This window comes from Rhinolophus ferrumequinum, chromosome 28, assembly GCF_004115265.2.
Source record: "Rhinolophus ferrumequinum isolate MPI-CBG mRhiFer1 chromosome 28, mRhiFer1_v1.p, whole genome shotgun sequence".
NCBI classification, from domain to species: domain Eukaryota; kingdom Metazoa; phylum Chordata; class Mammalia; order Chiroptera; family Rhinolophidae; genus Rhinolophus; species Rhinolophus ferrumequinum.
Window position 1 is genome coordinate 4,664,275 of NC_046311.1, and position 22,001 is coordinate 4,686,275.

Genomic DNA, 22,001 nt, shown 5'->3' on the forward strand with positions numbered 1-22,001 from the left:
CCCCACGGCTCACTTCCGCTGCCGGACGGACGCCTGATGTGGACTGTACCATTAAGGCAAATGGGGTGGGGAGAACCGTCGGGAGTCCTAGGACGTTCCCACTCACAGTTGGGGGGAGGCGCGGCCTAAGAACTCCGAATTCGGGACCGCAGAGTGAGCATGCGCAAGGTGGCCTAGATGTACTAGCAGCGATGTCTTGACTGGTTAAGCTCTTCTTGTGTCCTGTCGGAGAAAGAGTCAAGGCGCGAGGGGAACGAATCAAGCGATGGTCCCACAGGTTTTTGCGTTGGAAGCATCTGGAAGGCAGAAGCAGGCATCCTACTCCCTGTGCCAGTGGAGATGCCAGTAACCCCTCAGATGTAAGCCCCAAGTGGCCCAGGGTTTTTTTTTTTTGATGTTCCCCGTGTGAAATCTCAGCATTTGCACATAGCCTGCTAAAGCAGGAAATGCTTATTAAATGTTTGTTAAATTAACAACAAAGAGCAAAGAGCAATGCAGGAAAGGCCAGAGAGTCTATAGTCTATTTTAGGTGGAAGGAGTAGCTTATGCAAAGGGCCTGGGAGCCACCAAAGAGCAATTCTGGCTGGTTCAGGAAGTGAAGGTGTTTGGGGTGGGAAAGCAGGGGCTTTTAAGTCCAATCACGGGCAGTGGAGAACAGCTAAAGTGGAAGGACATGGTTGTATTTACATTGTAGAACCATATCTCTGGCAGGGGAGTACTGCTTCGATTGTTCAAAAGAGAAGATGGGGGTGGGGAGGACTGACGGCAGGATCCCTTAGGAGACAATCAGTTATTCCGGAGACAGGTGGTGGTGGCCCAAAAGGTGGTAGTGGGGACAGGTGGAAAGGAGTGGACCATACGTGAAAGAGATTAGGAAATGGAGTGAACCTGGCTTGGGGAGATGTGGCAGGAGTTGAGGAATATTCAAGCTTGAGTGCTTCGGGGGGTGGTGGTGGTGAGGGGTGATCCTGCTAGTTGACCGACACAGGGAGCACAGGAAAAGGTGCAGGTTTGGGGGTGATAAGAGACCTTCAGATTTGGGCTTGCCAAGTGTGTGGTGCCCATGGGATGACATGTGAAGGAATGCTAAGATTGGGGGCATTCAGTCTGGAGCCTGACTCCTCGTCCCCAGGGAAGGGATGGGTCTACTTGGCGAGTTCTGGAAGAAACATGGCTGCGGGAGAAAAAGGGTGCCTCCCACCTAGTTGGGTGGCTCCTTGCCTAGCACATTTCTTAAGCATTTTTTTCCTTCCACCATCTTTCTTTCCCAACATTGAGCTGTGACATGGGGCTAACACAGAGCAGCTGAGTTGGAAGATTATTCCTGAAAGGAACCATTTAGTTTACCAAGGAAACAGATGACTTGACCTCATCTTCTCCCCACAAAACCTCCCTTACAGGCTGCTTCCTTAAAAAGTGGCCCCTCACACTTGGCGACATTTAATTAAGGTTTATAGATCATCCAATTGTATTATATCAGTGATCATTTTCTGATTTTGATCATTGTGCTGTGGTTAAGAGAATGTCCCTGTTTCTAGGAAATACACCCTGAAGTATTTAGCTGTAGAGGGATTATGTCTGCAACTCACTCAAATGGTTTAGAAAAAAATTACGTGTGTATATTCAGAGAGAATGATTAACATCTAGGTGAAGGGCATATGGGAATTCTTTGTACTAATCTTGGAACTTCTGTAAATCTTGTATTAAGACTAAATACGTTTTTTTAAAAAGAGAAAAGGCCCTGTTGTAAACCTACTGAACTGCTCTGGCTTATAAACAATCAGCAAACTGGGCCTCTGAAGGGCCATCTCTCCACGTCACTCCTTTTCTACTGATATGCTAGATGGTTGCAAAACCGAGGTGAAATGCTCATCTTACGAGGGGCCCCTTGGATGCTTCTCGCTGCATCTTCGTGACTTTCTCATCCGTGTCACCTCAGCCACTCACTCTCCTGGTCACAAGCTGAGCCACCTCCAGTATCACCCCTCAGACATCAACTTCCCATTTCTCCAGTTCGCCTGCTCAATTACTCCCACTTACTTGGTACTCTCTAATCTTCACTGTCCCCCATTCCTCCTCCATCATTAATTCCAAGCTTTAACACTTCAACCACATTTCTACCAATATTCTCCCCTTGCCCCCTGTCCGTCCTTCCATCCCACCCATCCTGCAGGAAGCCGGCCATGTTCCTTTGTTGGAGCTACACCTAGGCTGCTGGGTGGTGCTGGAGAAGTCCCATGACTGTGTTCATGGGTGCCCCGAAAAAGTCATTATAACCAATCTCAAGGGGGCGTTCAACACTGCCAGACAAGCTTCCCTAGTAAGTTTATCTTTCCTTTCTGCATGAGGGTTATTTCAAATTTTTCTATCTCCTCCTTTACTCTCAGCAGGTGACCCCAACTTTCCCACCAAAACTTTAAACTCCCTGTCATCAGCACCGATGCTTTCCTTCAGCTCCCCGTAGCAGTGGGAGAGCGTTCAACCACAAGGAAGGTCTTCTCAGTGAGGACCTTACTACCACCTACCCTGCTCTTACCTTAGTCTTTCACCTCTCCCTTTCTACGCCTTCCCTCCTGTAAACACCATAACAGAACCCAATAGACTGAGTGGCTTAAACAACACTTATTTTCTCACAGTTTGAGAGGCTGAGAGTAGGAGGTCGGGCCAGCGTGGTGGGGTCTGGTGAGGACCCTCTTCCTGGCTTGCAGATGGCTGCCTCTCCACTGTGTGCTCACAAGGCCGCTCCCTGTTTTCAGGGGGAAAGAGAGCACTCAGGTCTCTCTTCCTCTTCTTGTAAGGGCCCGAATCCCATCCCAAGGGCCCCACCCTCATGAACTCATCTGATGTAATTGCTTCCCCAAAGCCCCACGTCCTAACCATCACGCTGGCAGTTGGTTAGGGATTCAACATATGAGTTTGGAAAGGGGGCTACACAAACATTCAGTCCAGAGCAAACACTTCCGTCTTTCTCTTTGGTGGTGCGGAGGTAAAGGCAAGTTCCCATCGAGAGCACCTGTTGGTTTCCCCTCATGTTGATCAACCTACTTAGTTCTAAAATACTCTGAACAAGCATACTCGTCAATTTTATTGTTCCACTCCTCACTGCTTGACTCTTTGGCACCCCCAACTCCCCCCACTGCCACGGGGCAGACCCTCCTTTGTGGAATGAGCATGTTTCCTGGAGGGACTGGAGCTTTTTAGAGTGAGGTGGCTTCCGGCCCTGAAGGTTAGCCCGTGCTAGCGGGGGCATTCTCTTTACCACCACTGTGCAATTTTAAGGAAGATGCAGAATGGCCCTCCACCTGGCTTTCCCTCTTTCTCAAAGGAGGGGCTGAGGTCTGGGCATTCCTTAGGGTCCTCCCTAGCCCAGGAGAATTATTACTATTCAAAGAGGGAAAGGTAGTGACCAAGCTCGTGCCCTCCGGGGCTACTCCCAGGAAAGTGAGGTGACGTCACCTTCCCCAGAAGCCAGGTGTGACTCCCGTGGGCTGTCACACCTGTGGGACTCATACTTGTGGAGGAGTGGGCAGCCTTGTGTGTTGCATGAGGAGAGGGCTTTCGAGTGACGGGGTCTCCACTCCTTACCAGCTGTGTGGCTTCAGGCAGGTCCTTTCCCCTCTCTCTCATTTCCCTATTCTGTAAGAGGAGGGATATTTCGCCTCACGCCTGGAAGGACTAGATGAGATAACGCTGGCAAGGCACCTGCCACAGTACAGAACGGGGCCCCAGCAAATGCGCGCCCCCTTCCCTGCCTCCAGCCTGGCAGAGACAGCCTGGGAGCCCACGGTTGTCTGCCAGTGTGGCCAGCACAGGTGTCTGGGCCAATGAGGGCAGTGTCTCCCCTCACACAGTGGCACTATTGTTCCAGCCTGAGGAGCCAGACATGAATGGGACTCTTGGGAGCGGGGAAGGGGCAGGGCAGAGGCAGGAGAAGGGCTGTGAGCAGAAAATAAGGCCAAAGAGAGCTCTGCTCCCTACAAAGGGCCTCGTGGCCCGCTAGCATCCTGAAAGCCCACTCCGGTCAGGGCTGTGCCAATAACTCGGAAGTGTTCTTGGTGCACACGAGCATTCTTTGGGATGAAGTCCATCACCCAGCTTTGACAGAGCCCCAGAGCTTCTGGGGCCTCCATGCTTCCTTCCCATGGGGCAGCCTGAGTTCTTAACCCCACCCCCCATTATTTCCCCTGAGCCTCATACCCTGTGAAGCACCTGGGGAAAAAATACAACATCCGACCTGTATTTGCTAAAGCTGCCATAACAAAGTACTGCAGATTGAGTGGCTTAAACAACAGAAATTCACAATTCAGAATTTGTCACAATTGTAGAGGCAAGCAATCCAAGATGAAGGTGTCGGCAGGGCTGGTTTCTTCTGAGGCCTCTCTCCTTGGCTTGTGGACGATGTCTTCTCCCTTTGCCTTCACATCATCTTCCCTCTGTGTGCGTCTGTGTCCTAATCTCTTCTTATAAGGACACCAGTCATATTGGATTAGGGGCCACCTTGATGACCTAAATGAAGATAATTTACCTTAATTACCTCTTTAAAGACCCCATCTCCAAACACAGTCACATTCTAAGGTCCTAGGGGACAGGACTTCGATATATGAATTTGGGGGGGTACACAATTAGGCCCATTTTACAGGTGTAGCAACTGAGGCCCGAGTGGGTCAATGGCTTGTTGCCAGGCTAGAATCAGGTCAGGAGACCCTCCCTCTGGCCCCCTTCCTCTGCTGTCCCATCCCCCAACTGGGCCACCACTCGCTTGCCCCCAAGAGGAAGAGATGGTGGGCAGGGGCCATCCTTAATCTACTTCCTCACCAATCCTCAGAGGTGATGGGAAGTGAGAGGTCAGGCACAGGCGGGGAGGGGCCTGAGGATGGGGCGAGCATCTCTTCAGGGCCGTGCTTTTAAACCTTCAAGGGCACAGGCATCACCTGGGGGCCTTGTTAAACTGCAGATTCTGAATTAGCCTGCTGGGAAGGGACTGGGACTCTGTATTTCTAACAAGCTCCCAGATAATTCTAATGCTCTTGGTCTACTGGCCCCACTTTGAGGAGCAGCAAGAGTTAGACCAGCCCTGTCCATTAGAAATATAATGGGAGCCATTAAAAAACTAAAATTAGAAAAAGTTAAATTTTCTATTAACCACATCTCAAGAAAAAGTAGAAAGAAACAAGTGACATTAATGCTAATATATTTTTAATGCAATGTACCCAAAACATTATCATTTCGGAACATGAAGCCACATAAGAATCATTAACGAGAAATTTCACGCTCTTTTCTTTCTATTAAGTCTTCAAACTCCAGTGAGTATTTTATATTTATAGAATATCTCACTTTGCGCTCTAAATTTTCACCCAAATACTTGATCACAAAATTTAGTTGAGAAAGTAGAGTCACACACCTGAGTTGTTTCAAGCATACTTTAAAGTCTTCCAATAACTGAATCCAGTATCAGTTTTTAAATTTAAGCAGATTAAAATTAAATAAAATTTACAATTCAATTCTTTGCCCCATTTGAAGTGCTGAAGAGCTATCCATGGCTAGTAGCTTCTGTGTTGGACAGCGCAGGGCTAGACCTCCAGGGAGCGAGTCGGAAATGAGGCTTCTCCATTTCCAGAGAGGACCTGGGAGGGAAACAGCTCAACAGCTGACAGCGGCCACCGCAGGAGCCGAGGGAAGGGGGAGAAAAGGGCTCTGCGGTTATTCAGCTGCACCCCAAGATCCAAGCCCCAGGCATCTCAGCCTGTTCTAGAAGAAGGGGTCCGGAGAGGCCGGTGGGGGTCAGATGCTGATTGATCCCAGGGCATGCCCTCCTACGACACTCTCACAAACCCCAGTGTGTCTGCAGAGGGTACAGGATGGTGAAGAGATTCCAAACCTACCCAGGCAGAAAGGGTTGAAACTAACTATTTCTGGGGGAAACCAAAAAGTATTTCTGGGGTGGATTCTGGAGAATGTGCTGTGCACAGGAGTTTGGCCCTGCCCCCGGCACCTCCAGGAGGCAAAACCGGGACCTTACAAGTGTGACATTACAGAAGGCTGCTTGGGGCTCAGACCAAGGATGCGTTTTAAAACAAGGAGGATTGTCTAGTGGTGGAAATAGGGAGCTCCCTGCCCTTGGAATCCTGGAGGGAATATTCTAAAGGAATCCCACCCCTCCAAGGGGAATACCAAAGCAGAGACTGGGAACCCTGCTGAAGGGCTACAAAGGGGTTTCCCTGCTGTCCAGAGGATGGGATAAGTCCCCTCCACCAGATGTGTCTGGAGTAAGTGCCAGCACACATTTACACTTACTAAGTGTCACTAAGCTAAGCATCCGACTGCATTTCACCCTCACTAAAGCCCTGCGCCTGTCTCCATAGTTCAGAGAAGGAAACTGAGTCACTGATGGTGAAGTCACTTCTCACAGCTATAAAGTGCAGGAGTAGGCTTTAAAAGAGGGCAGTCAGAGCAGGCTCCTACCACGGGTCGGGTCGGCCTGTCTTGTTCTCACCCCCGTTCAGCCTAACCAGTTACATTTCCCAATTGGCCCCACTCACTGTGGAGGTGACAACTGCCTCTCCAGGCCCTGATGCGCTGGGGGAGAAAGTGACAGGCCTGGACTCGCCCCAGCTGCCACTGCATCGGCAATCACATTGAAAATTTCCCTCTGCCTCCTGCATGTCATACCCTGGGGTACGCTCTCTCAGAGCCCCCTTGCGATGACAGGACAGGGAGCAGGGAATGGGGCTGGCCCGGATCCCACCCCCCCAGCCTGGCTTCCACATGCTGAGCAGGAGCAGACCACACAAAGGAGGGCTTTGAGGCGGCTCCAGCCAGGCCCAGGCTGATCCCCTCTCCCCGCTGGCGCTTTGCTGGCCCCAATTTGGGCCTCTGGTGAGCCTGATTGAACAGAAACCGTGGGCCTGAGAAGTTCCTTGTGACATACTAATCCCAGCCTGCTGACTGGACCAAGCCCCCAGCGGAGGCAACCCAGGGCTCCCAGAGGACGCAGGAACCAGGTGGCCCCAAGGAGGAGCCGCTGACCTGGCAGGTAAGTCAGTACCAGGGGCCTGGCTGGGCCAGGGAGCCCAGGACTGGGGTGAGGAGTCGGGAGAGGGGAGACCACATCCCAGGCGCCCAAAAAGCTGAAACCAACTGGCCACTTTCCAGGGTGAGCCAGACCAACCTGACGACAGATGTAGCAAAAAAATGCGTATTCAATGTGAATGTGAAATTAAATATGAATTTCAGATTTTGAAGTATAAGTATGTCCCATGCAATATTTGGGACATGTTAATATTTTAAAAAGTATGTGTTGTTCGTCGGAAATTCACATGTAATTGGGCATTCTGTATTTTACCTGGCAACCCTCCTCAGCAGGAAACAGCCTTGCTGTTGAGTGAGGGATGGGTGCTTTTTCATTGCATACAGCTCATAAATTGGTGTTTGAAAAATCAAAGTTAATAGAATGGGCATATTTTTAAGAAGAGTTCCTGTATTGACTGTCACCGTTTCTAAAGTCTGGGATGTCCTGCCGATCTGCATAACTGGCTGGGGCTGTCCAGCCACTCTCTCTCCTGCCCCAGCTCCTGGGGCAATTGTATCAGCCTCTCCGTTCCTGTGCCTGCAAAACCCAAGTGAGAGCAAGGCAGCACTTCCGTCTGTCTGTCTCCGTGCCCACGTGTTTGACAGTCTACCCACCAGACATGGCTTAGATTTGGTGCCTGTTGGTGGGTTACAGCCCCTAGAATGTCCTTGCCTTTGCTGGGGCTGTGGAGTGAGAGAGGCAGGAAATGGGAAACCCTCAGATATTCCCTGGGATGCCCCCAGTCTGTCACGTTGGGGTAATGATCAGTATGATGCGAAGAAAGGAAAGGGGAACTATGGTGCTAGAGCAAATCACTGTGCTAGGAACCTTAGAGAAAGTCTATGGTCTTCATTACGACTCTACTTGGTGGGTATGGTTATCAGCCCCAATTTGCAGATGCGGAAACTGAGGCTCAGAAAGGTTAAATAACTTGCCTCAGGTCACATAGGTGGTAAATGACAAAGCCTGACTCAAAGCCAGGTGTCACTGATCCTCCTAGGGAGTTTGCCTGGAGATGTCTTGGCTCTAGGTGTCAAAGCAGTCTTGGTGTCACACAGATAATGGTTCCAGGACCACTGCTGCCACTCACCAACTATGCCTAGGTGATAGAGCTAACCAACAGGAACCTGGTCAGTGGCAGGAGCAGGGTGGTGATGGGTCAAAGCATTGGGGATGTTTAGGTGGCAGAGGAGAAAATCTGGAAATAAGAGTGCTGTCTCCAAAACGCCTCAGTGGGTGAGCAGGGTGTCACGTGGGCAATGGATGACATTTGTGCTGGTGGCCAGCACTGCGTCTTGTACGTTATTGACTTAATCTTCATAAACCTCCCATCTCCGTTTTACAGGGGAAAACCCTGACTCAGTTAGATCACAGAGCTTGTACGTGGAAGAGATGGAATTTGAACCTAGGTCTGGCTTTTGTCATACCCGGCTACCTCTTGGTCTGACAGAGAGTCACAGCTTGGGCTTGAGTCCTGATCCTTGGCTATTTCTGGCGGTGTGACCTGGGACAAGTCCCTCATTCTCCTGGGCCTGTTTCCTCCTATGAGAAATGGAAATAAGAATGCCAGCCCAGGCTCTGAGATAATGGATTTGAAAATACTTAGTTCATCACAAAGCACGGTATTACGATTATGTAACTCGTCATCACCCATCCCGAGAATCAAAGCACTGGGGAAGGGGTCAGCCACTAGGCCTGGAAGTTTCTGAGGCCCTGCTTTGGGCCAGAGAAGGAGGGCCACAGGTGGGGTACGGAGTGCCCTAGCCTGCAGACATCATGTAACTGAGAATGGAGGCCACCCCTAGTATTTCCCTGGCTGGGCCAACTCATCTGAAGAACTGAGGTTTGAGTTATTTTTGTGCATATTCCTTCTCAAAGGAGTGTTTCCCAATGTGTAGCCTAAGACTTCTCTTCTTCAGAGTCACTGGGGGTGCTGCTTTAAAGCTTCCTGGGCCCCAGTTCAGACCTCCTGAGTCAGAATCACAGGTTGCAGGACCCAGGCGTCTGCATTTCCAACAAATGCCCCAGGTGATTCTGATGCACTCCAGTTTGAAATCCACTGTTCTGAGACAATACCAGAAGTTTCTCCGCACCACTGCAGCCCCGGCTTCTTCTCCTAGGAAGAAGGCTCCCTGGAGAGACCAGGACAGGGGAAGTGGGCCTTCTTTTTCCGAGGACTCTGAGTCTTTCAGAGGCAGCATGTCAGAAGGGGTGAGTACCTGTGTCCCGGGGCTCCCCTCCATCCACCTCCCCCCTTCTCTCTCTCCCTCCTTGCTTCTCCACCATCTGGCCTGCCCACAGTTAGGGATACTCACCCCTACCACTTCTCTGTGGTCCCTGACCTCACCCAAAGACAGGAGGCGTAACAGTGACCTCGGGTAAAAGCACTAGTGTAGGGTTTGAGCAGGACCGTTTGCCTGGCTCACTCAGGCCTGTTCCTGCCTCCTCTCTGCCCAGGCGGGCACCTTCCGCATGGTCCCTGAAGAGGAACGGGAGCTCCGTGCCCAGCTGGAGAGGCTTACAACCAAGGACCATGGGCCTGTCTTTGGCCGGTGCATCAAGCTGCCCCCCCACACCTTGAGGAAGGTGAGGTGACCAGGGGTGCGGGGAGGGGCGGACTAGGGAGGCAACAAGGGGGAATGGTGATAGCATCCTCTCCGGGAGAAGGGGCCAGCCCCAGCTCTCCAGGTCATCCCTGCCCCGATGGACTGGCCTGTTCTAGGGACCGTCCTGGAGCTCAGGGCCATGGCAGCAACTAGACTGACCAGACATCCAGGCCGGCCTAATCCAAACTACAGCACCAACATTTCCCTGAAACCAATGCCGGGTCCTGGGGCCTCTGGACCAGGAATCACCTAGACTCTGATATTAGGAGCACTGGTTTGCAAGTGGCCCTGGGGAACAGGGATCCAACTGCTGTCCCCACTAGAAAGGTAGAGGCCTGAGTTCAAGAATCAGACCTATTTCCAACTTGCTGTGTAACCTTGAGCAAATTGCTTTCCCTCTCTGGGTCTTGCCTTACAAACCTATCAAAGAAAGTTGTTGGACCAGCTCAGATATGATCGGACTGTTTTCTGTCGATGCTGGCAGAGCTGTCTTGGGGCTGAGCTGAGCCTGGGCTCCTGGCTTCCATCTCTGCTTCCCTGGGCTTCACGAGGGAAAGGTGCTCTAGCTCCCCGAAACCTGACTCTCCCTCCCCTGCCTTCTCCATTCATGCTGGCCAAGAACAGAGCAGCCTGAGGCAGGCTCATCCTGAGACTGGGGAGAAGCATACCGACCTTACTGTGCTGGGTTGTGGCCAAGACTGAAAACCACAAGGTATAAAGGACTTGGCAGGGTGCTAACCCAGGACTCCAGTAAGTGAAGGCTGTTAGGATTAGAAACCTCAGACCTTTGGCTATCTCCTGCAAAAGGACCCAGGGTGTGCAGTTGGAACTAATTTTCTCCAAATATAACCGGCCCTCTGAGGCACTGCCAGGGCAGATGTTGCCCTGTGGGCAGAGTTGATTGGCCGACCTGCAGCCCCCTCTGCCCCTCGGCTGGTGCACGTGTGTGTGTGTGTGGGGGGGGGGGTGTACACCTCTCCGCACAGCACCTACCTGTGACTGTGCTTCCACCGGACTCTGTTCCAGGCCAGAGACGAGCTGAACGAGAGGGAGGAGACGCGGGAAGAGGTGGTGCGAGAGCTTCAGGAACTGGTGCGGGCGCAGGCGGACTCGGGGCAGGAGCTGGCCCGGGCTGTGGCCGAGAAGGTGCAGGGGAGGGACAGCGCCTTCTTCCTGCGCTTCATCCGCGCGCGCAAGTTCCACGTGGGGCGTGCCTACGAGCTGCTCAGAGGTGAGGCCCACGCTGGAGAAAGGGGCCCGGGGAGGCTGCGGGGTTGGGGGTTGGGGTGGTCATGAGATTGGTGTTGACCCTCAGGCATCCACGGAGGAGACGGACTCCTCCATTTTCCTCCCCTTCCCTGCGCGAGTCTCTGAACCTTCTTATTCTTACCTGTAAAATAGCCTCCAAGATCCCAATGACTGAATGAGTCCGGCAGGACCAAAGTCCTGGGGATTTGACTCCTCTCTGCTCTCTCCCAGTCTTGGGGCTCATTGAGTGGAACTCAGCCACCCAACTGGGCGCCCAAGGAGGGGAGGGGTTTCCCCTCCACCCACCCATACCAGAGGCTAGTTTTTGGCTCTGGAGCGCTGCTGCAGGGAAGGTGGGTATGTAGTGCCTGGCTCCCCACAGGTACCTAAAACTCATGCAGAGTAGAACTGAAGATGGTGCCAGCCCTGGAAGGAGCTCTCCCACAGAATTGCCCTGATCCTGCTGGCTGGACCAGGACAAGTTTCCTCCGGAAATCAAGTCCGTGGCACTGGTGGAGGGAAGGGGTGTCTGAGCAGGACTTCCACAGGCAAACGAGCCTCCTTTTCTTGCTTCATTCTTCCCTCCTTCCCCAAATGGTAATTCACTGTCCTGCTGCGCCAACCGCTGTTTTAGGCCAAAGGATGCAGCAGAGAATCAAGAGAACCAGAACTGCCTGCCCTCGTGGATCTTATATTCTAATGGAAATAATAAAACCAGATAAAGAAAATAAAAATAAGTAGACGGTTAGATAGTAAAAAGGGATAATGAGAAAAATGAAGGAGGGGGAGATAAAGGAGGAAGGGGTTGAAGTCTTAGGAAAGTGGCCTGAAGGCTCTGGTGCAAAGGGAACTCTTGAAGGAAACCTCAAGGGGAATGAGATCTCTGGGGGCTGAGCCCTAGGGCAGAGGGAACTGCAAGGGCCGGGCTAGGAGGTGGCAGTGTCTGCAGTGTGGCATGGGCAGCCAGGAGGCCAGCGGCACTCCCTTGGCAGAAGCTCCCAGACCGTCTCCTAGGGCCTGGCCCCTCCAGGGCTTGGTGGTGGAGACAGCCAGAGAGGAGGGGACCTGTGTGGGATGGGCGAGGATGGTTTCTAGGTGGTCGATGTGCTGCGGAATCCAAAGGGCCTCTGGGTCCTGCTTCAGGTTTGGGTTTCATTTTGGGGTCTTCTCCCCACCCCCACTGAGCTCACTCTGTGCCCAAGTGAGAAACCTGTGCCTCTGCCCCTGGGTGAGAGGAAAGAACAAGGGATAGGCGTCCTCAGATTTAGGATTATATCTCATGTGTGTGCAGTTTTACAAATGAAGTTCCTACCTACGAATCTTGTCTGATTATCATGACAATTTGGTGAGAAAGGCCAATATTGTCCTCAGAAAGGCGGAGTATCCTGCTGCGTCACACGCAGGTCTCTGAACTCCCGAACTCCCACGTGTGCCACCCCAGGGTGGGCTGGCTCCCTGAGGGGACTCCTCTGCCCTGCCTCCACCAGGCTACGTGCACTTCCGACTGCAGTACCCCGAGCTCTTCGACAGCCTGTCCCTGGAGGCCATCCGCTGCACCATTGAGGCTGGCTACCCTGGTGTGCTCTCCAGTCGGGACAAGTATGGCCGAGTGGTCATGCTCTTCAACGTTGAGAAGTGGGACTATGAAGAAATTACCTTCGACGAGGTCAGTGGAAGCTGGTCTGCCTTCTCACCCTCTGGGCTGGGTTCCCTCCCCCAGCCCTGGCCTCCCTTGGGATCTCATTCCTGGCTCCCCAAGGGGGAACACCTGCAGCCAATGCCACCAAGACCTTTCCAGGTAGGGGGAGAATTCCTAGGATGTGGTAAGGCAGCTGGAAAACCCAGCAGCTCTGCAGGCGGGGTCCTCTGGCCAATACATGGCCGCCCTCTGGTGTTCTTGCCAGGTGGGGGTGACAGCTGTGGACCAAGAGCTGGGGTCAGCTCTGCCACATGCTGAAAGGTAAGATCAACACAGAGAATAGGGATTAGGAGACTGCAGGCTGTGAGAGACTCTGGGAAGCACGGGTTACAACCAATTTAGCAGCGTGACTTCTTTGCATTTATACTCGCATATATGCAAGGTGGCTCGTCAAGCAAGCCCTTAAGAAAGCTTCCCTAAATAGGGGAATAAGTTCGTCTTGTGAGAACACTGGCCTGTGCCCCGAAGCCTAAAAAACATAGTACAACTTCATTTTAGAATGTGCCATCTAGTTGTCCCAACACCATTTATTTAAAAGGTCACCTTTTCCCCAGTGACTTGAAATGTCATCTCCACCATATTCTATATTTTCATGTGTACTTGGGTCTAGTTCTAGACTTTCTTTTCTGTTCCGTCGGTCTCTGCCTGTTCATGCTCCAGCAGCACGCTGTTTTCATCATAGAGATTGTATAGCATGTGCAATTTCTACTAGGGCTTGTTCTGTCCTTAGCGCTCCTCTTTTTCAGGCCTTTTCTAGCTACGCCTGCGTGTTGACTTTCCCCTACGATCTTTAGAATTAACTTCTTCAGCTCCCGGAGAAACGTTAGGAGGAAGGTGGGGGTAACATTAAATGTAAATAACACACTTGGGGAGCATGAGCCTCTTTAGGAATGCAGATTCATCCATGCCGAGTTGTATCCACAAACAAGGATGCTTTCCTTTTACAAACCTACCTCTGAGCCTTCAGGAGTGCTTTCAAGCTTTCCTCACAAACATTATGCACATTTCTTAGTACGTTTTCTTAAGTATTTATTGTTGTTCCTATAAATGGGGCTTTCTCTTCCATTATATCTTCTAATTGGTTATTGCTGGTAATATATAAAGATTATTGCTTTTTATGTTAATGTTATATCCTGGTATTTTACTAAATCCTTTTGTTATGTTAGTTTTATTAGCACCATGCTCTAAGCAACTGAGCTAACTGGCCACCCCTGTTATGTTAGCTTTATAATTGAGTCTCTTGGGTTTTCCAAGCACAGTATCAGATTATCTGTAAATAGATAGGTTTTCTTTTCCTTTTCTTCCTATGCTCCTGATTTTTTTTTTTTTAACTTGATTGTATTGGCTAATATTTCCAATACAGAGTTAAATGGCGCTGGAGAGAATGAATATCCTTATCTTGCCTCTAGTGTTTTCCACTAAATAAGATACTGGCTTTATTACTGAAAAATATATATAAATATACACACACACACACACACACACACACACACACATACATATACGTATATATATATATAATCATATGTAGATATATATAATCATCTATATCATATATAATCACATATATCATAATCATATGTATGTTAAGAAACTTACAATCTTTTTCCTATTACATAAGTGATAGCTACTCATTTTAGAAAATACCAAAATATCACAAATTTAAAATAATCCACAATTCTACCACTCAGAGATTTCTACCACTGACATCCTTCCAATCTATTTTTTCTAGAAACCTAGACACACACATCACATGCACTTATGCACAAACGTACACGTACACACACACATTTTTTAAAAATTAAAAATGGGATCAAACCCTACAATATTCCAAGAATGGACATCTCCCTGTCTTGTTAGTCTTATACATCATTGTTAACCGTTCCAGAATATTCCACAGCATGATTATACCACAACTTCATCAGACATTGGGGTTGTTCCACTCTTATAAGGGTACAGGGAAAAACACCCTGGCATCTAACCGTGGAATGACATTCAAGGTTATTTTCTTGGGATACATTCACAGAGGGGGAACGTCCCAGCTCAAAGCCTGTGACAAATTACCGGTGGTGAAGGATGAACCAGTTAGCTCTCCCCTCAGGACCTTGATCTTTGTGGGTTGGGTCTGACAGCCTGTTCACTGGGTGCCTCAGATCTTGCAGGCGTATTGTTTCATCCTGGAGAAACTACTGGAGAACGAGGAAACTCAAATTAACGGCTTCTGCATCGTGGAGAACTTCAAGGGCTTTACCATGCAGCAGGCTGCCGGGCTTCGCGCTGCCGACCTCAGGAAGATGGTGGATATGCTCCAGGTGAGGCCCCAGAACCCTGTCGTACAGGAGCCGCTCACAGGTTGGAGGCTGGGAGGCTGCGCCCAGTGTCCCGGTTCAGTGGTGCTGGCAGGGACCTGAGAAGGTCACCGGCTAGTGCCATACAGAGCAATGACAGCCACAAACACTTGCCCAGTGATCAACAGTGTGCCAAATATTCACTCATTCATTCATTTACAACTTGACAGCACTCTCTCGCTGCTTCCCTGCTTCATTTCACAAACCTGAAGACCAAGACACAGAGATTTGAGGGATGTCTCAAAGTCACAGAACTCTCAAGTGGCAGAGGCTGCACTTGAACCTACACCTGACCTGGAATCCCATTTTCCCAACCCACATACGTCTCGCTGCCTCTCTCCGAATGTGAATTTATCCCGAGAAAGGATATCACTAATGCCCCCGACAACTCACGCCTATAAATACCGATGTGTCAGAAGTCCTTTCTTCGAGCTTATCTTAAATCTGCTTTATGTGTACCTGGGAAAGGAAAGCGGGCAGGTGGGGGCTGTGGGAGAGGTTGAGGGACAACCAGGCATGACAGTGGTGTCCCTGAGGCCTACAATAGTTTGCAGTCCACTCAGCAAGCCAGTGGGTGTGGCAAACTCAGTCACCTCAAAACCAAGCAAGGCTACCATTTCATTTTGTCATTCCACCTAATGGCAAGGTTTTGTGCAGGGACTGGGGTGCACGGCCTGTGGGGCTTCCTCCTGCAGTTTGGAGCCATGGTGAAGCCAGGGCGCCCCAGTTGGTGGCCCGGGGCTGGAACCTGCAGTGGGCTGTCCTCACACCATGGGGAGGCAGCGGGGGAGCAGTGGGAGCCCCTGAGGCCATCGGGGCTGCAGCGCGGGGCGCTCTCTGTCACCTCAGGATTCCTTCCCAGCCCGGTTCAAAGCCATCCACTTCATACACCAGCCGTGGTACTTCACCACGACCTACAACGTGGTCAAGCCCTTCCTGAAGAGCAAACTGCTCCAGAGGGTGAGTGCGTGGCCACACAGGGGGCTCCGTGATCTGTGGGTGCGTGAGTGGGCGAGGGGACCCCATCTGAGCCCTCCTCAGACTCTGACCGTAGTCCTGAACTGAGTGGACCCACAGACAGCACAACAAGCATTGTGGAGAAGGATGTCACCAGGCCGAGGTGGCACACGGGGTCTTCGTCCTCTCCCCTCTCCTCCATACCTCATTCTCAGGGCACCGCCTGCTCAGCTCTGTCTCCCCTGCTTTCCCACAGGTCTTTGTCCACGGAGATGACCTCTCTGGCTTCTTCCAGGAGATTGACAAAGACATCCTGCCCACCGACTTTGGGGGCACACTGCCCAAGTATGACGGCAGAGTCGTTGCTGAGCAGCTCTTTGGCCCCCGGGCCCAAGCCGAGAACACCACCTTCTGAGGTGCCATCTGACCTGTAACTAGCATCCCTGGGCCTCTCCTCAGCTGTCCTGGACCCAGAAGGCTAGGGAAGGGCTGCCTGGGTGACTATGCTTCCCCAGAACCTCCCGAAGCCTGGGGGAGCTCAGGTGCCACCCTCCTTCCAAGTTTGGGGGCAATAAAGCAGAGGGAATTTCCCTGAAGAAGAACTGGGGCGGTTGCATTCCTACTGTCTCTTAAACTTTAGGAAAGTGACTTGTGTGAGGTTGACCTGCAAAGACTCTAATTAAGCTTCTCAATGATTTCCTTCGTAACGGAGTTTTGCTACTTAGGGTCTGTGAAAACAGGCAACTAGGCTGGTTTCAAAGTCTCTCCTCCCAAACAATATGACAAAAAGAAGATAAAAGAGGGGGATATAAGTGCAAATGATCTTGACAGCCAGTAGGCCGGGGAGGGGTTTTCCACATGGAATTCAGGGTGGGGGCAGGCTTGAAACAGCTCCATTTTGGGGGTGCCCTGGTCCCCCCAGGCAGGCGCAGCCCCATGGATACAGTGATGGTCCAGACCTCGGACTCCCTGCCAGGGTGGCAGCTGTGTCTCCCTCCTCCGGCCTGCGGGTCTCTCCACCAAGAGCTGTCTCCTCCAGAGCCCTTGCCTCAGCGCCTTCTGTCTTCTCTGAGCACTCACTCGGTCCTCAAGTCCTGCAGTGAGAGCTCTTCTCTGTCCTCTGTCTCAGGCACTTCACGGGGATGATCGTCTACTCTCCAGCTCAGCACATTTTGACAAATACAGACGTGTCCCCTCTGTGGAGTTGGTGTTCCTTGAGTGCCTGGGGACTTGCGCGTGGGAGCTCATCTTTGTCTCTGAGACCTCCTGTTCGAGGCCTCCGTTTGCTGAGCACGCTGTTCTCTCTTGGGGCAGGGCTGGCTTCTCTGGGTGTGGGGCTCACAGGCATTGATGGACAGATGCCCCTCCCAAGGTCCTCCGCTGCCTTTCCCACCTGGATGCAGACCCTGGTTCTGGTATCTGGCTAGTGGTGGTGGGTGGGGGACGACTGGCCTGGCTGCAACCATTGAGGTACCCCAGTTATCATCCTAAGACTTCTCTGCTATTGCCTGGGAAGCCAACCCGCTTTTTGTGGGCATGAGGTCCCCTGGGTGCTGCACCCACCTTTTGGAACAGGATCTTCAGCAGTTTCCTAGGCTGTGGATTCAATCCAATGCCTTCTGCTTTCACTTCGTCAGGAATTTCTCTGATCCACTGAGAGTTCTCTTTCTTGTTTTCCAGCATGGCTCTGTACCTGCACATGTACGTGAATGTACATATGTATTTCTTACATCCTTTCTTTCATTTCTAGGGTTTGCAGTGTATGCTCGTCACCCAAGTAACGTCCTTTTTTGTAACGTTCAGTGTGAACAATCCATGGTCATAAATGATATTGACATAGGATTTCAGAGCTGGAGGAGGACTCAGCCAATTTTTGTGGGTGTCTGACCATTGAGGATTTCCCCCAAACCCTTCTTCAAACCCTTTAAAAGCTGAGGCTACGCTTTTCCAAATCAAATCTTACACGGAGCTTCTCTGGTTGAAGGGGGTCAAGAGCCTCAGCCTGAGGGATCTCCTAGAACATCTGGAGCTAAGAAGGCCAGGGTCTGAAAAGAAAGCCCAAGGGGCTTCCTGAGGCAGAAACGATAGGGTTGGGACCCAGTGGTGGACTCTGACTGTGGGCTGGCATCACCCCCTGCTGGCCCTGCCTTGGTACTGCCCCTCCAGGCTCAGAGACAAGCTGAGCAGGAGAGAGGTGGGCATGCCTGAGCCAGTCTGTGCCCAGAAAAGTGGTGCCGCCTTTGGGAGAACGTGTCCCAAGACCATGAATGTTCATGTTAAAATACTCAGCCTCACAAATCCCAGCTGCCTCCGTGCTGGATTCTTACAAGTCGCCATCACCACCACAGTCATGAGGGACATAAAACCTTCTTTTGAAAGCCACCAAATACGGGGAGGGGGACAACAGAACTTGATTTCAATGACAACCATTTGCTGCCCAGAACAGCTTCCCTCCCAGAGACATCTGGGATGAAGCAAGAATTCGGCCACGTCAAAGTCATTTGAACAGAGCGAGATTTGGGAGATTACAACAATGCGTTTCTGCCAGCCTCATGTGGACCTTCGGGGAACACTGTGTGTGAGCAGATGGAGGCAATTCGTTAGCGTGTGGGTGGAGGTCTCAGCAAGGCGATGGGCCTCTGAATGAGACTGGCTGCTGTTCAGAGCCTCAAGGTTACCTAAGGGATGCTGCAGGGTGGCCTGGCCAAGTCCTCCTGGCAGAGGGATGCCAGGACTTAAGCTGGCCAGGAAAAGAGCTGCGGAGTCACCTAAGGGTGAATTGGACCATCTGTTATCCTACTTTCACTGGTGGGCGAGGACACTGGCAGTGCTGGGTCTAGAAGCTCCCAGGCTCCCGGAGCCTCACTACGCAAAGTGTGGTCCCAGGAGGGGGGCATCTGCCCCACTTGGGAGCTTGCTAGTGATGCAGAATCTCAGTATCCAGAGATAGGCAATTATTATAATCATTCCCATCTTACAGGTTAAAAAAAAGAAAAACAAAAAACCAAAAAAATCCTCAAGGTTAGATTGGGATAAAGAGCTAGGAAGTGGCGAGGATGGGACCTGAACCCGGCAAATTTGACCCTCCACTTCTGTTCCTACTCACACTTTGTCTCAAATGTGTGTTTTATTTCTGGGGATAGAGGCGGTGTAGGGAGAAGCGGTAAGAGGAACAAATTAGAATATCACTAATTCCGGGTCCATTTCACCGACATAATCAGATAAAGGAGGAAATAACTCCTAGCGGAAACCAGTCTTCAGTAGAGACACTGGGAGAATTCCAAATGAGAGAAAGTGTGAATCAAAAAGAAGTTTTGGCACAGGGAGAGCCTCAGGGAGAGGGGAGAGATTCTGCAGTTCAAGGCCAAACTGCCCGTAAAGTCTTCCCAACCACTCAGATACAGGTGATCCCCTCTGGGAGGCTGGGGCGGGGTGGATAATACCAGAGAGAGAAACGAGGAGGGAGGCTGTCATACCTACGGAGGGCCATCCAGGTATGTGTTTGGTCCTTACCATGGGCAAGCACTCCCTAGAGGGCTACAGCTGAGGGGCCTGTTAATGAAAAGTATAACAAAAACTGTATTAGCACCATTGGGACAGCGAGTGACTGTAGGTAAATGTCACCGAAAACGAATTTGCAGGGTTGCCTGCTGGCATGAACCTGCCTGACACCCTGGACTGAAATCTCTTCCATGTAATACTTGTCACAGGCAGTATTCTTCGCAAGTTGGTTCTCTTGGAGCAAAAGTCTGGCTCTTTTGTGGGGGATCGGAAGTGGGGGGAAGCTACTTGCCAGAGAGGGACGCACTTTGACTCAATTTGTTACTGGGTGTTCTTAGGTCATGTTAACGCAGCTCTTCTAAAACCAACACTCCCCGCCCATCTGGCTTGTCGAAGGTTTCGCGTGGCCGAGGAGGGAATAAAACACTGCGTGCAGGCTTTTGGGGTCGGGGAACATGGGTAACTCTTTGGCTAGGCCAGTGCTTGGCCCTGGGAGACCCTTGGATTCAGACAGACACCAAGAAGAAAATGCCACTGTCACCCAAGCGCCCCAATATAATCTTAACTTGGGTGATTTTCACTCAATCTGTTCACAGAACACCATTAGAAAAGCACACGACTCAACCGTGGCAAACCCCCATTTACATCTCACCTTATGTTCTGTCTACATGGTTCACTTTGTAGTGTAAAATGCTGACGTTTCACTTAGCTCCGGTCTTGGCTGTCTTGCCTGGAGAGGATGGGCTTGTACTGACACCTGTGCGCTGGGCATTCTTCGGAAGTTGTCTGCAAGGCTGGGTTAAAAATCAATTGTGCTGAGAACTTGGTGCTCCCCCATTTCTTTTCAAGCTCATGCGTTGGTGAAGACACAGGCAATCTTTGTAGACAGAAAATCCCCACGACACACAGGACACACAGCCATGTCACATTTTTAGTCTTTTATTTTTTAAGTAAAGAAATTCCATTGCATCAAAGATAACAAAAGTACAGTTTTGGTTTGTAATGATCTTTGTTTACCACCACACAGAATCAAAATAGGACCAAAAGTCATATGAGAACATAAAATGATCAAGGACACCATTGTTTAGAATAATTTCTTAATAAAGGTAAATATCCTCATATTTAGAAAAAATTGCATTGCTAGTTGCAAATCTTAAACACCTCAGTGCTGGAGGATCCTGTATTTCTCCCTCAAAATCCAGTAGCACGGAGGCTCTCAGAACACAAACTCAAAAAAATACATTATTCTCAGGGCAGCATTTTAAGTTCCAGAGAACCCAAACAAAATAGAAGAAAACAAAACAAAAATTGGGAATGTGAAAGTGATGGTTCTCAAAAATCAGTCTGGGAGCAGATCTGCCAACAGAAGAACGTGGTTGGCAGGTGTCTAACCAGGGAAAGGGGATGCGAACTGGCTCCCCACCTCCCTCCCCTCACCCCTGGTGTCGCTAAGGCAGCTGCAGTGGCAGAAGTCAAAAGCTCAGGTACAGTGAAGGTCTTCTTCCTGAGGCAGTGGGAGAGACCCAGACCATCTGGCATGGGTGTGGAGAAGTGACAGCATTGTACATGGACTTGTGCTTTCGGGAAACTGAAGAGGCCAAACCAAACCCAACTGAAATCTAATTCCTACCCCCAGGAACTTGGTCCACCCATGCGAACAACCTGGGAGGGAAGCGGCCGGTGCTGGATCCAAGCCGCTAGCCGTTATTCTAGGGGACTGTTGGCTGCTCAGCGTGGGTGGTCTGAAAGGAGAATGCCCATTGAGATGAAGGGTATTTCTGTACGTGCTATAAGTGGACTGTCCTCAACTTATGGCAATAGTCAATTTCTTGGCTAATGAGGACCAGGAGGGGGTGAAGGTAGGTTATAGATTTCATTACTAATAGACAGGAGTCGAATTAAAAGACTGAATCCACCAATCAGAGATTAACTTCAGCTTCTTCATGACAGATACATGGACGCTTTACCCACGTACCCAGGCAACACAGCTCAGAAAACATGGGGTGGGGGCTGACTCTTCCAAAAGGGCAGCTGTCTGCTGTCGGGAGTCTGAGCATGGCTGGGAGCTGGACTCCACAGCTTCTCCCAAGGGCCACTTTGGGAAGATGCCTGGGCTACAGCCTCCGGGGGCAGTGGCAGCAGGAAGGCAGGCAAGGGGAAGCAGCTTTTGTTTGCGGTAGCGCGCAAGTCTCACTGCCAACAGGGGCCAGTGCCCTCCCTCAGCTTCAAATACAATTTGGCAAAAGCAATCCTCTTGTGTGAAGAGAGGGTTACTTCCCTCTGCTTAGATAACAGAAGTAGAAGGAAATCTTTCCCTCAATTGCTTGGCCTCTGAATGCCAAAGGGAGGCCACTTTTCACGGCTTTTTGAAACATCCAAGTAATTCAGAGTGGCTTTGAACAACAGAGTGAAGCCAAGAAGGAAGAAAGGCATCAGAGATGAGGCATTTGGCAGGTTCTGGGTCCCTCACATGGCCGAGGGGTATGGGTGCCTAACGTAAGAAGGAGCTCACAGGCCGCGTGACGAAATTCTCTGGTTTTGCTGTGGTTTTGCGTCCAACTTCCCCAGCAGAA

General features: G+C 50.8%; 1 protein-coding gene across 2 annotated transcripts; it reads left to right on the top strand.

Annotated features, from left to right (window-relative positions):
• Window positions 1-119: 119 nt before the first annotated feature.
• Window positions 120-16,342, top strand: RLBP1 (retinaldehyde binding protein 1). 2 transcript variants are annotated; one of them, XM_033099985.1, is made up of 9 exons: window positions 120-359; window positions 6,709-7,033; window positions 9,190-9,280; window positions 9,527-9,655; window positions 10,702-10,906; window positions 12,411-12,589; window positions 14,776-14,934; window positions 15,820-15,930; window positions 16,184-16,342. In XM_033099985.1, the coding sequence occupies exons 3-9, from the start codon at window positions 9,269-9,271 to the stop codon at window positions 16,340-16,342; spliced, it is 954 nt and encodes a 317-aa protein (XP_032955876.1). In that variant the 5' UTR covers window positions 120-359; window positions 6,709-7,033; window positions 9,190-9,268. The 2 variants fall into 2 exon arrangements, with proteins under 2 accessions (XP_032955876.1, XP_032955875.1); XM_033099984.1 differs by lacking the exon at window positions 120-359 and having other exon boundaries at window positions 6,097-7,033.
• Window positions 16,343-22,001: the final 5,659 nt, after the last annotated feature.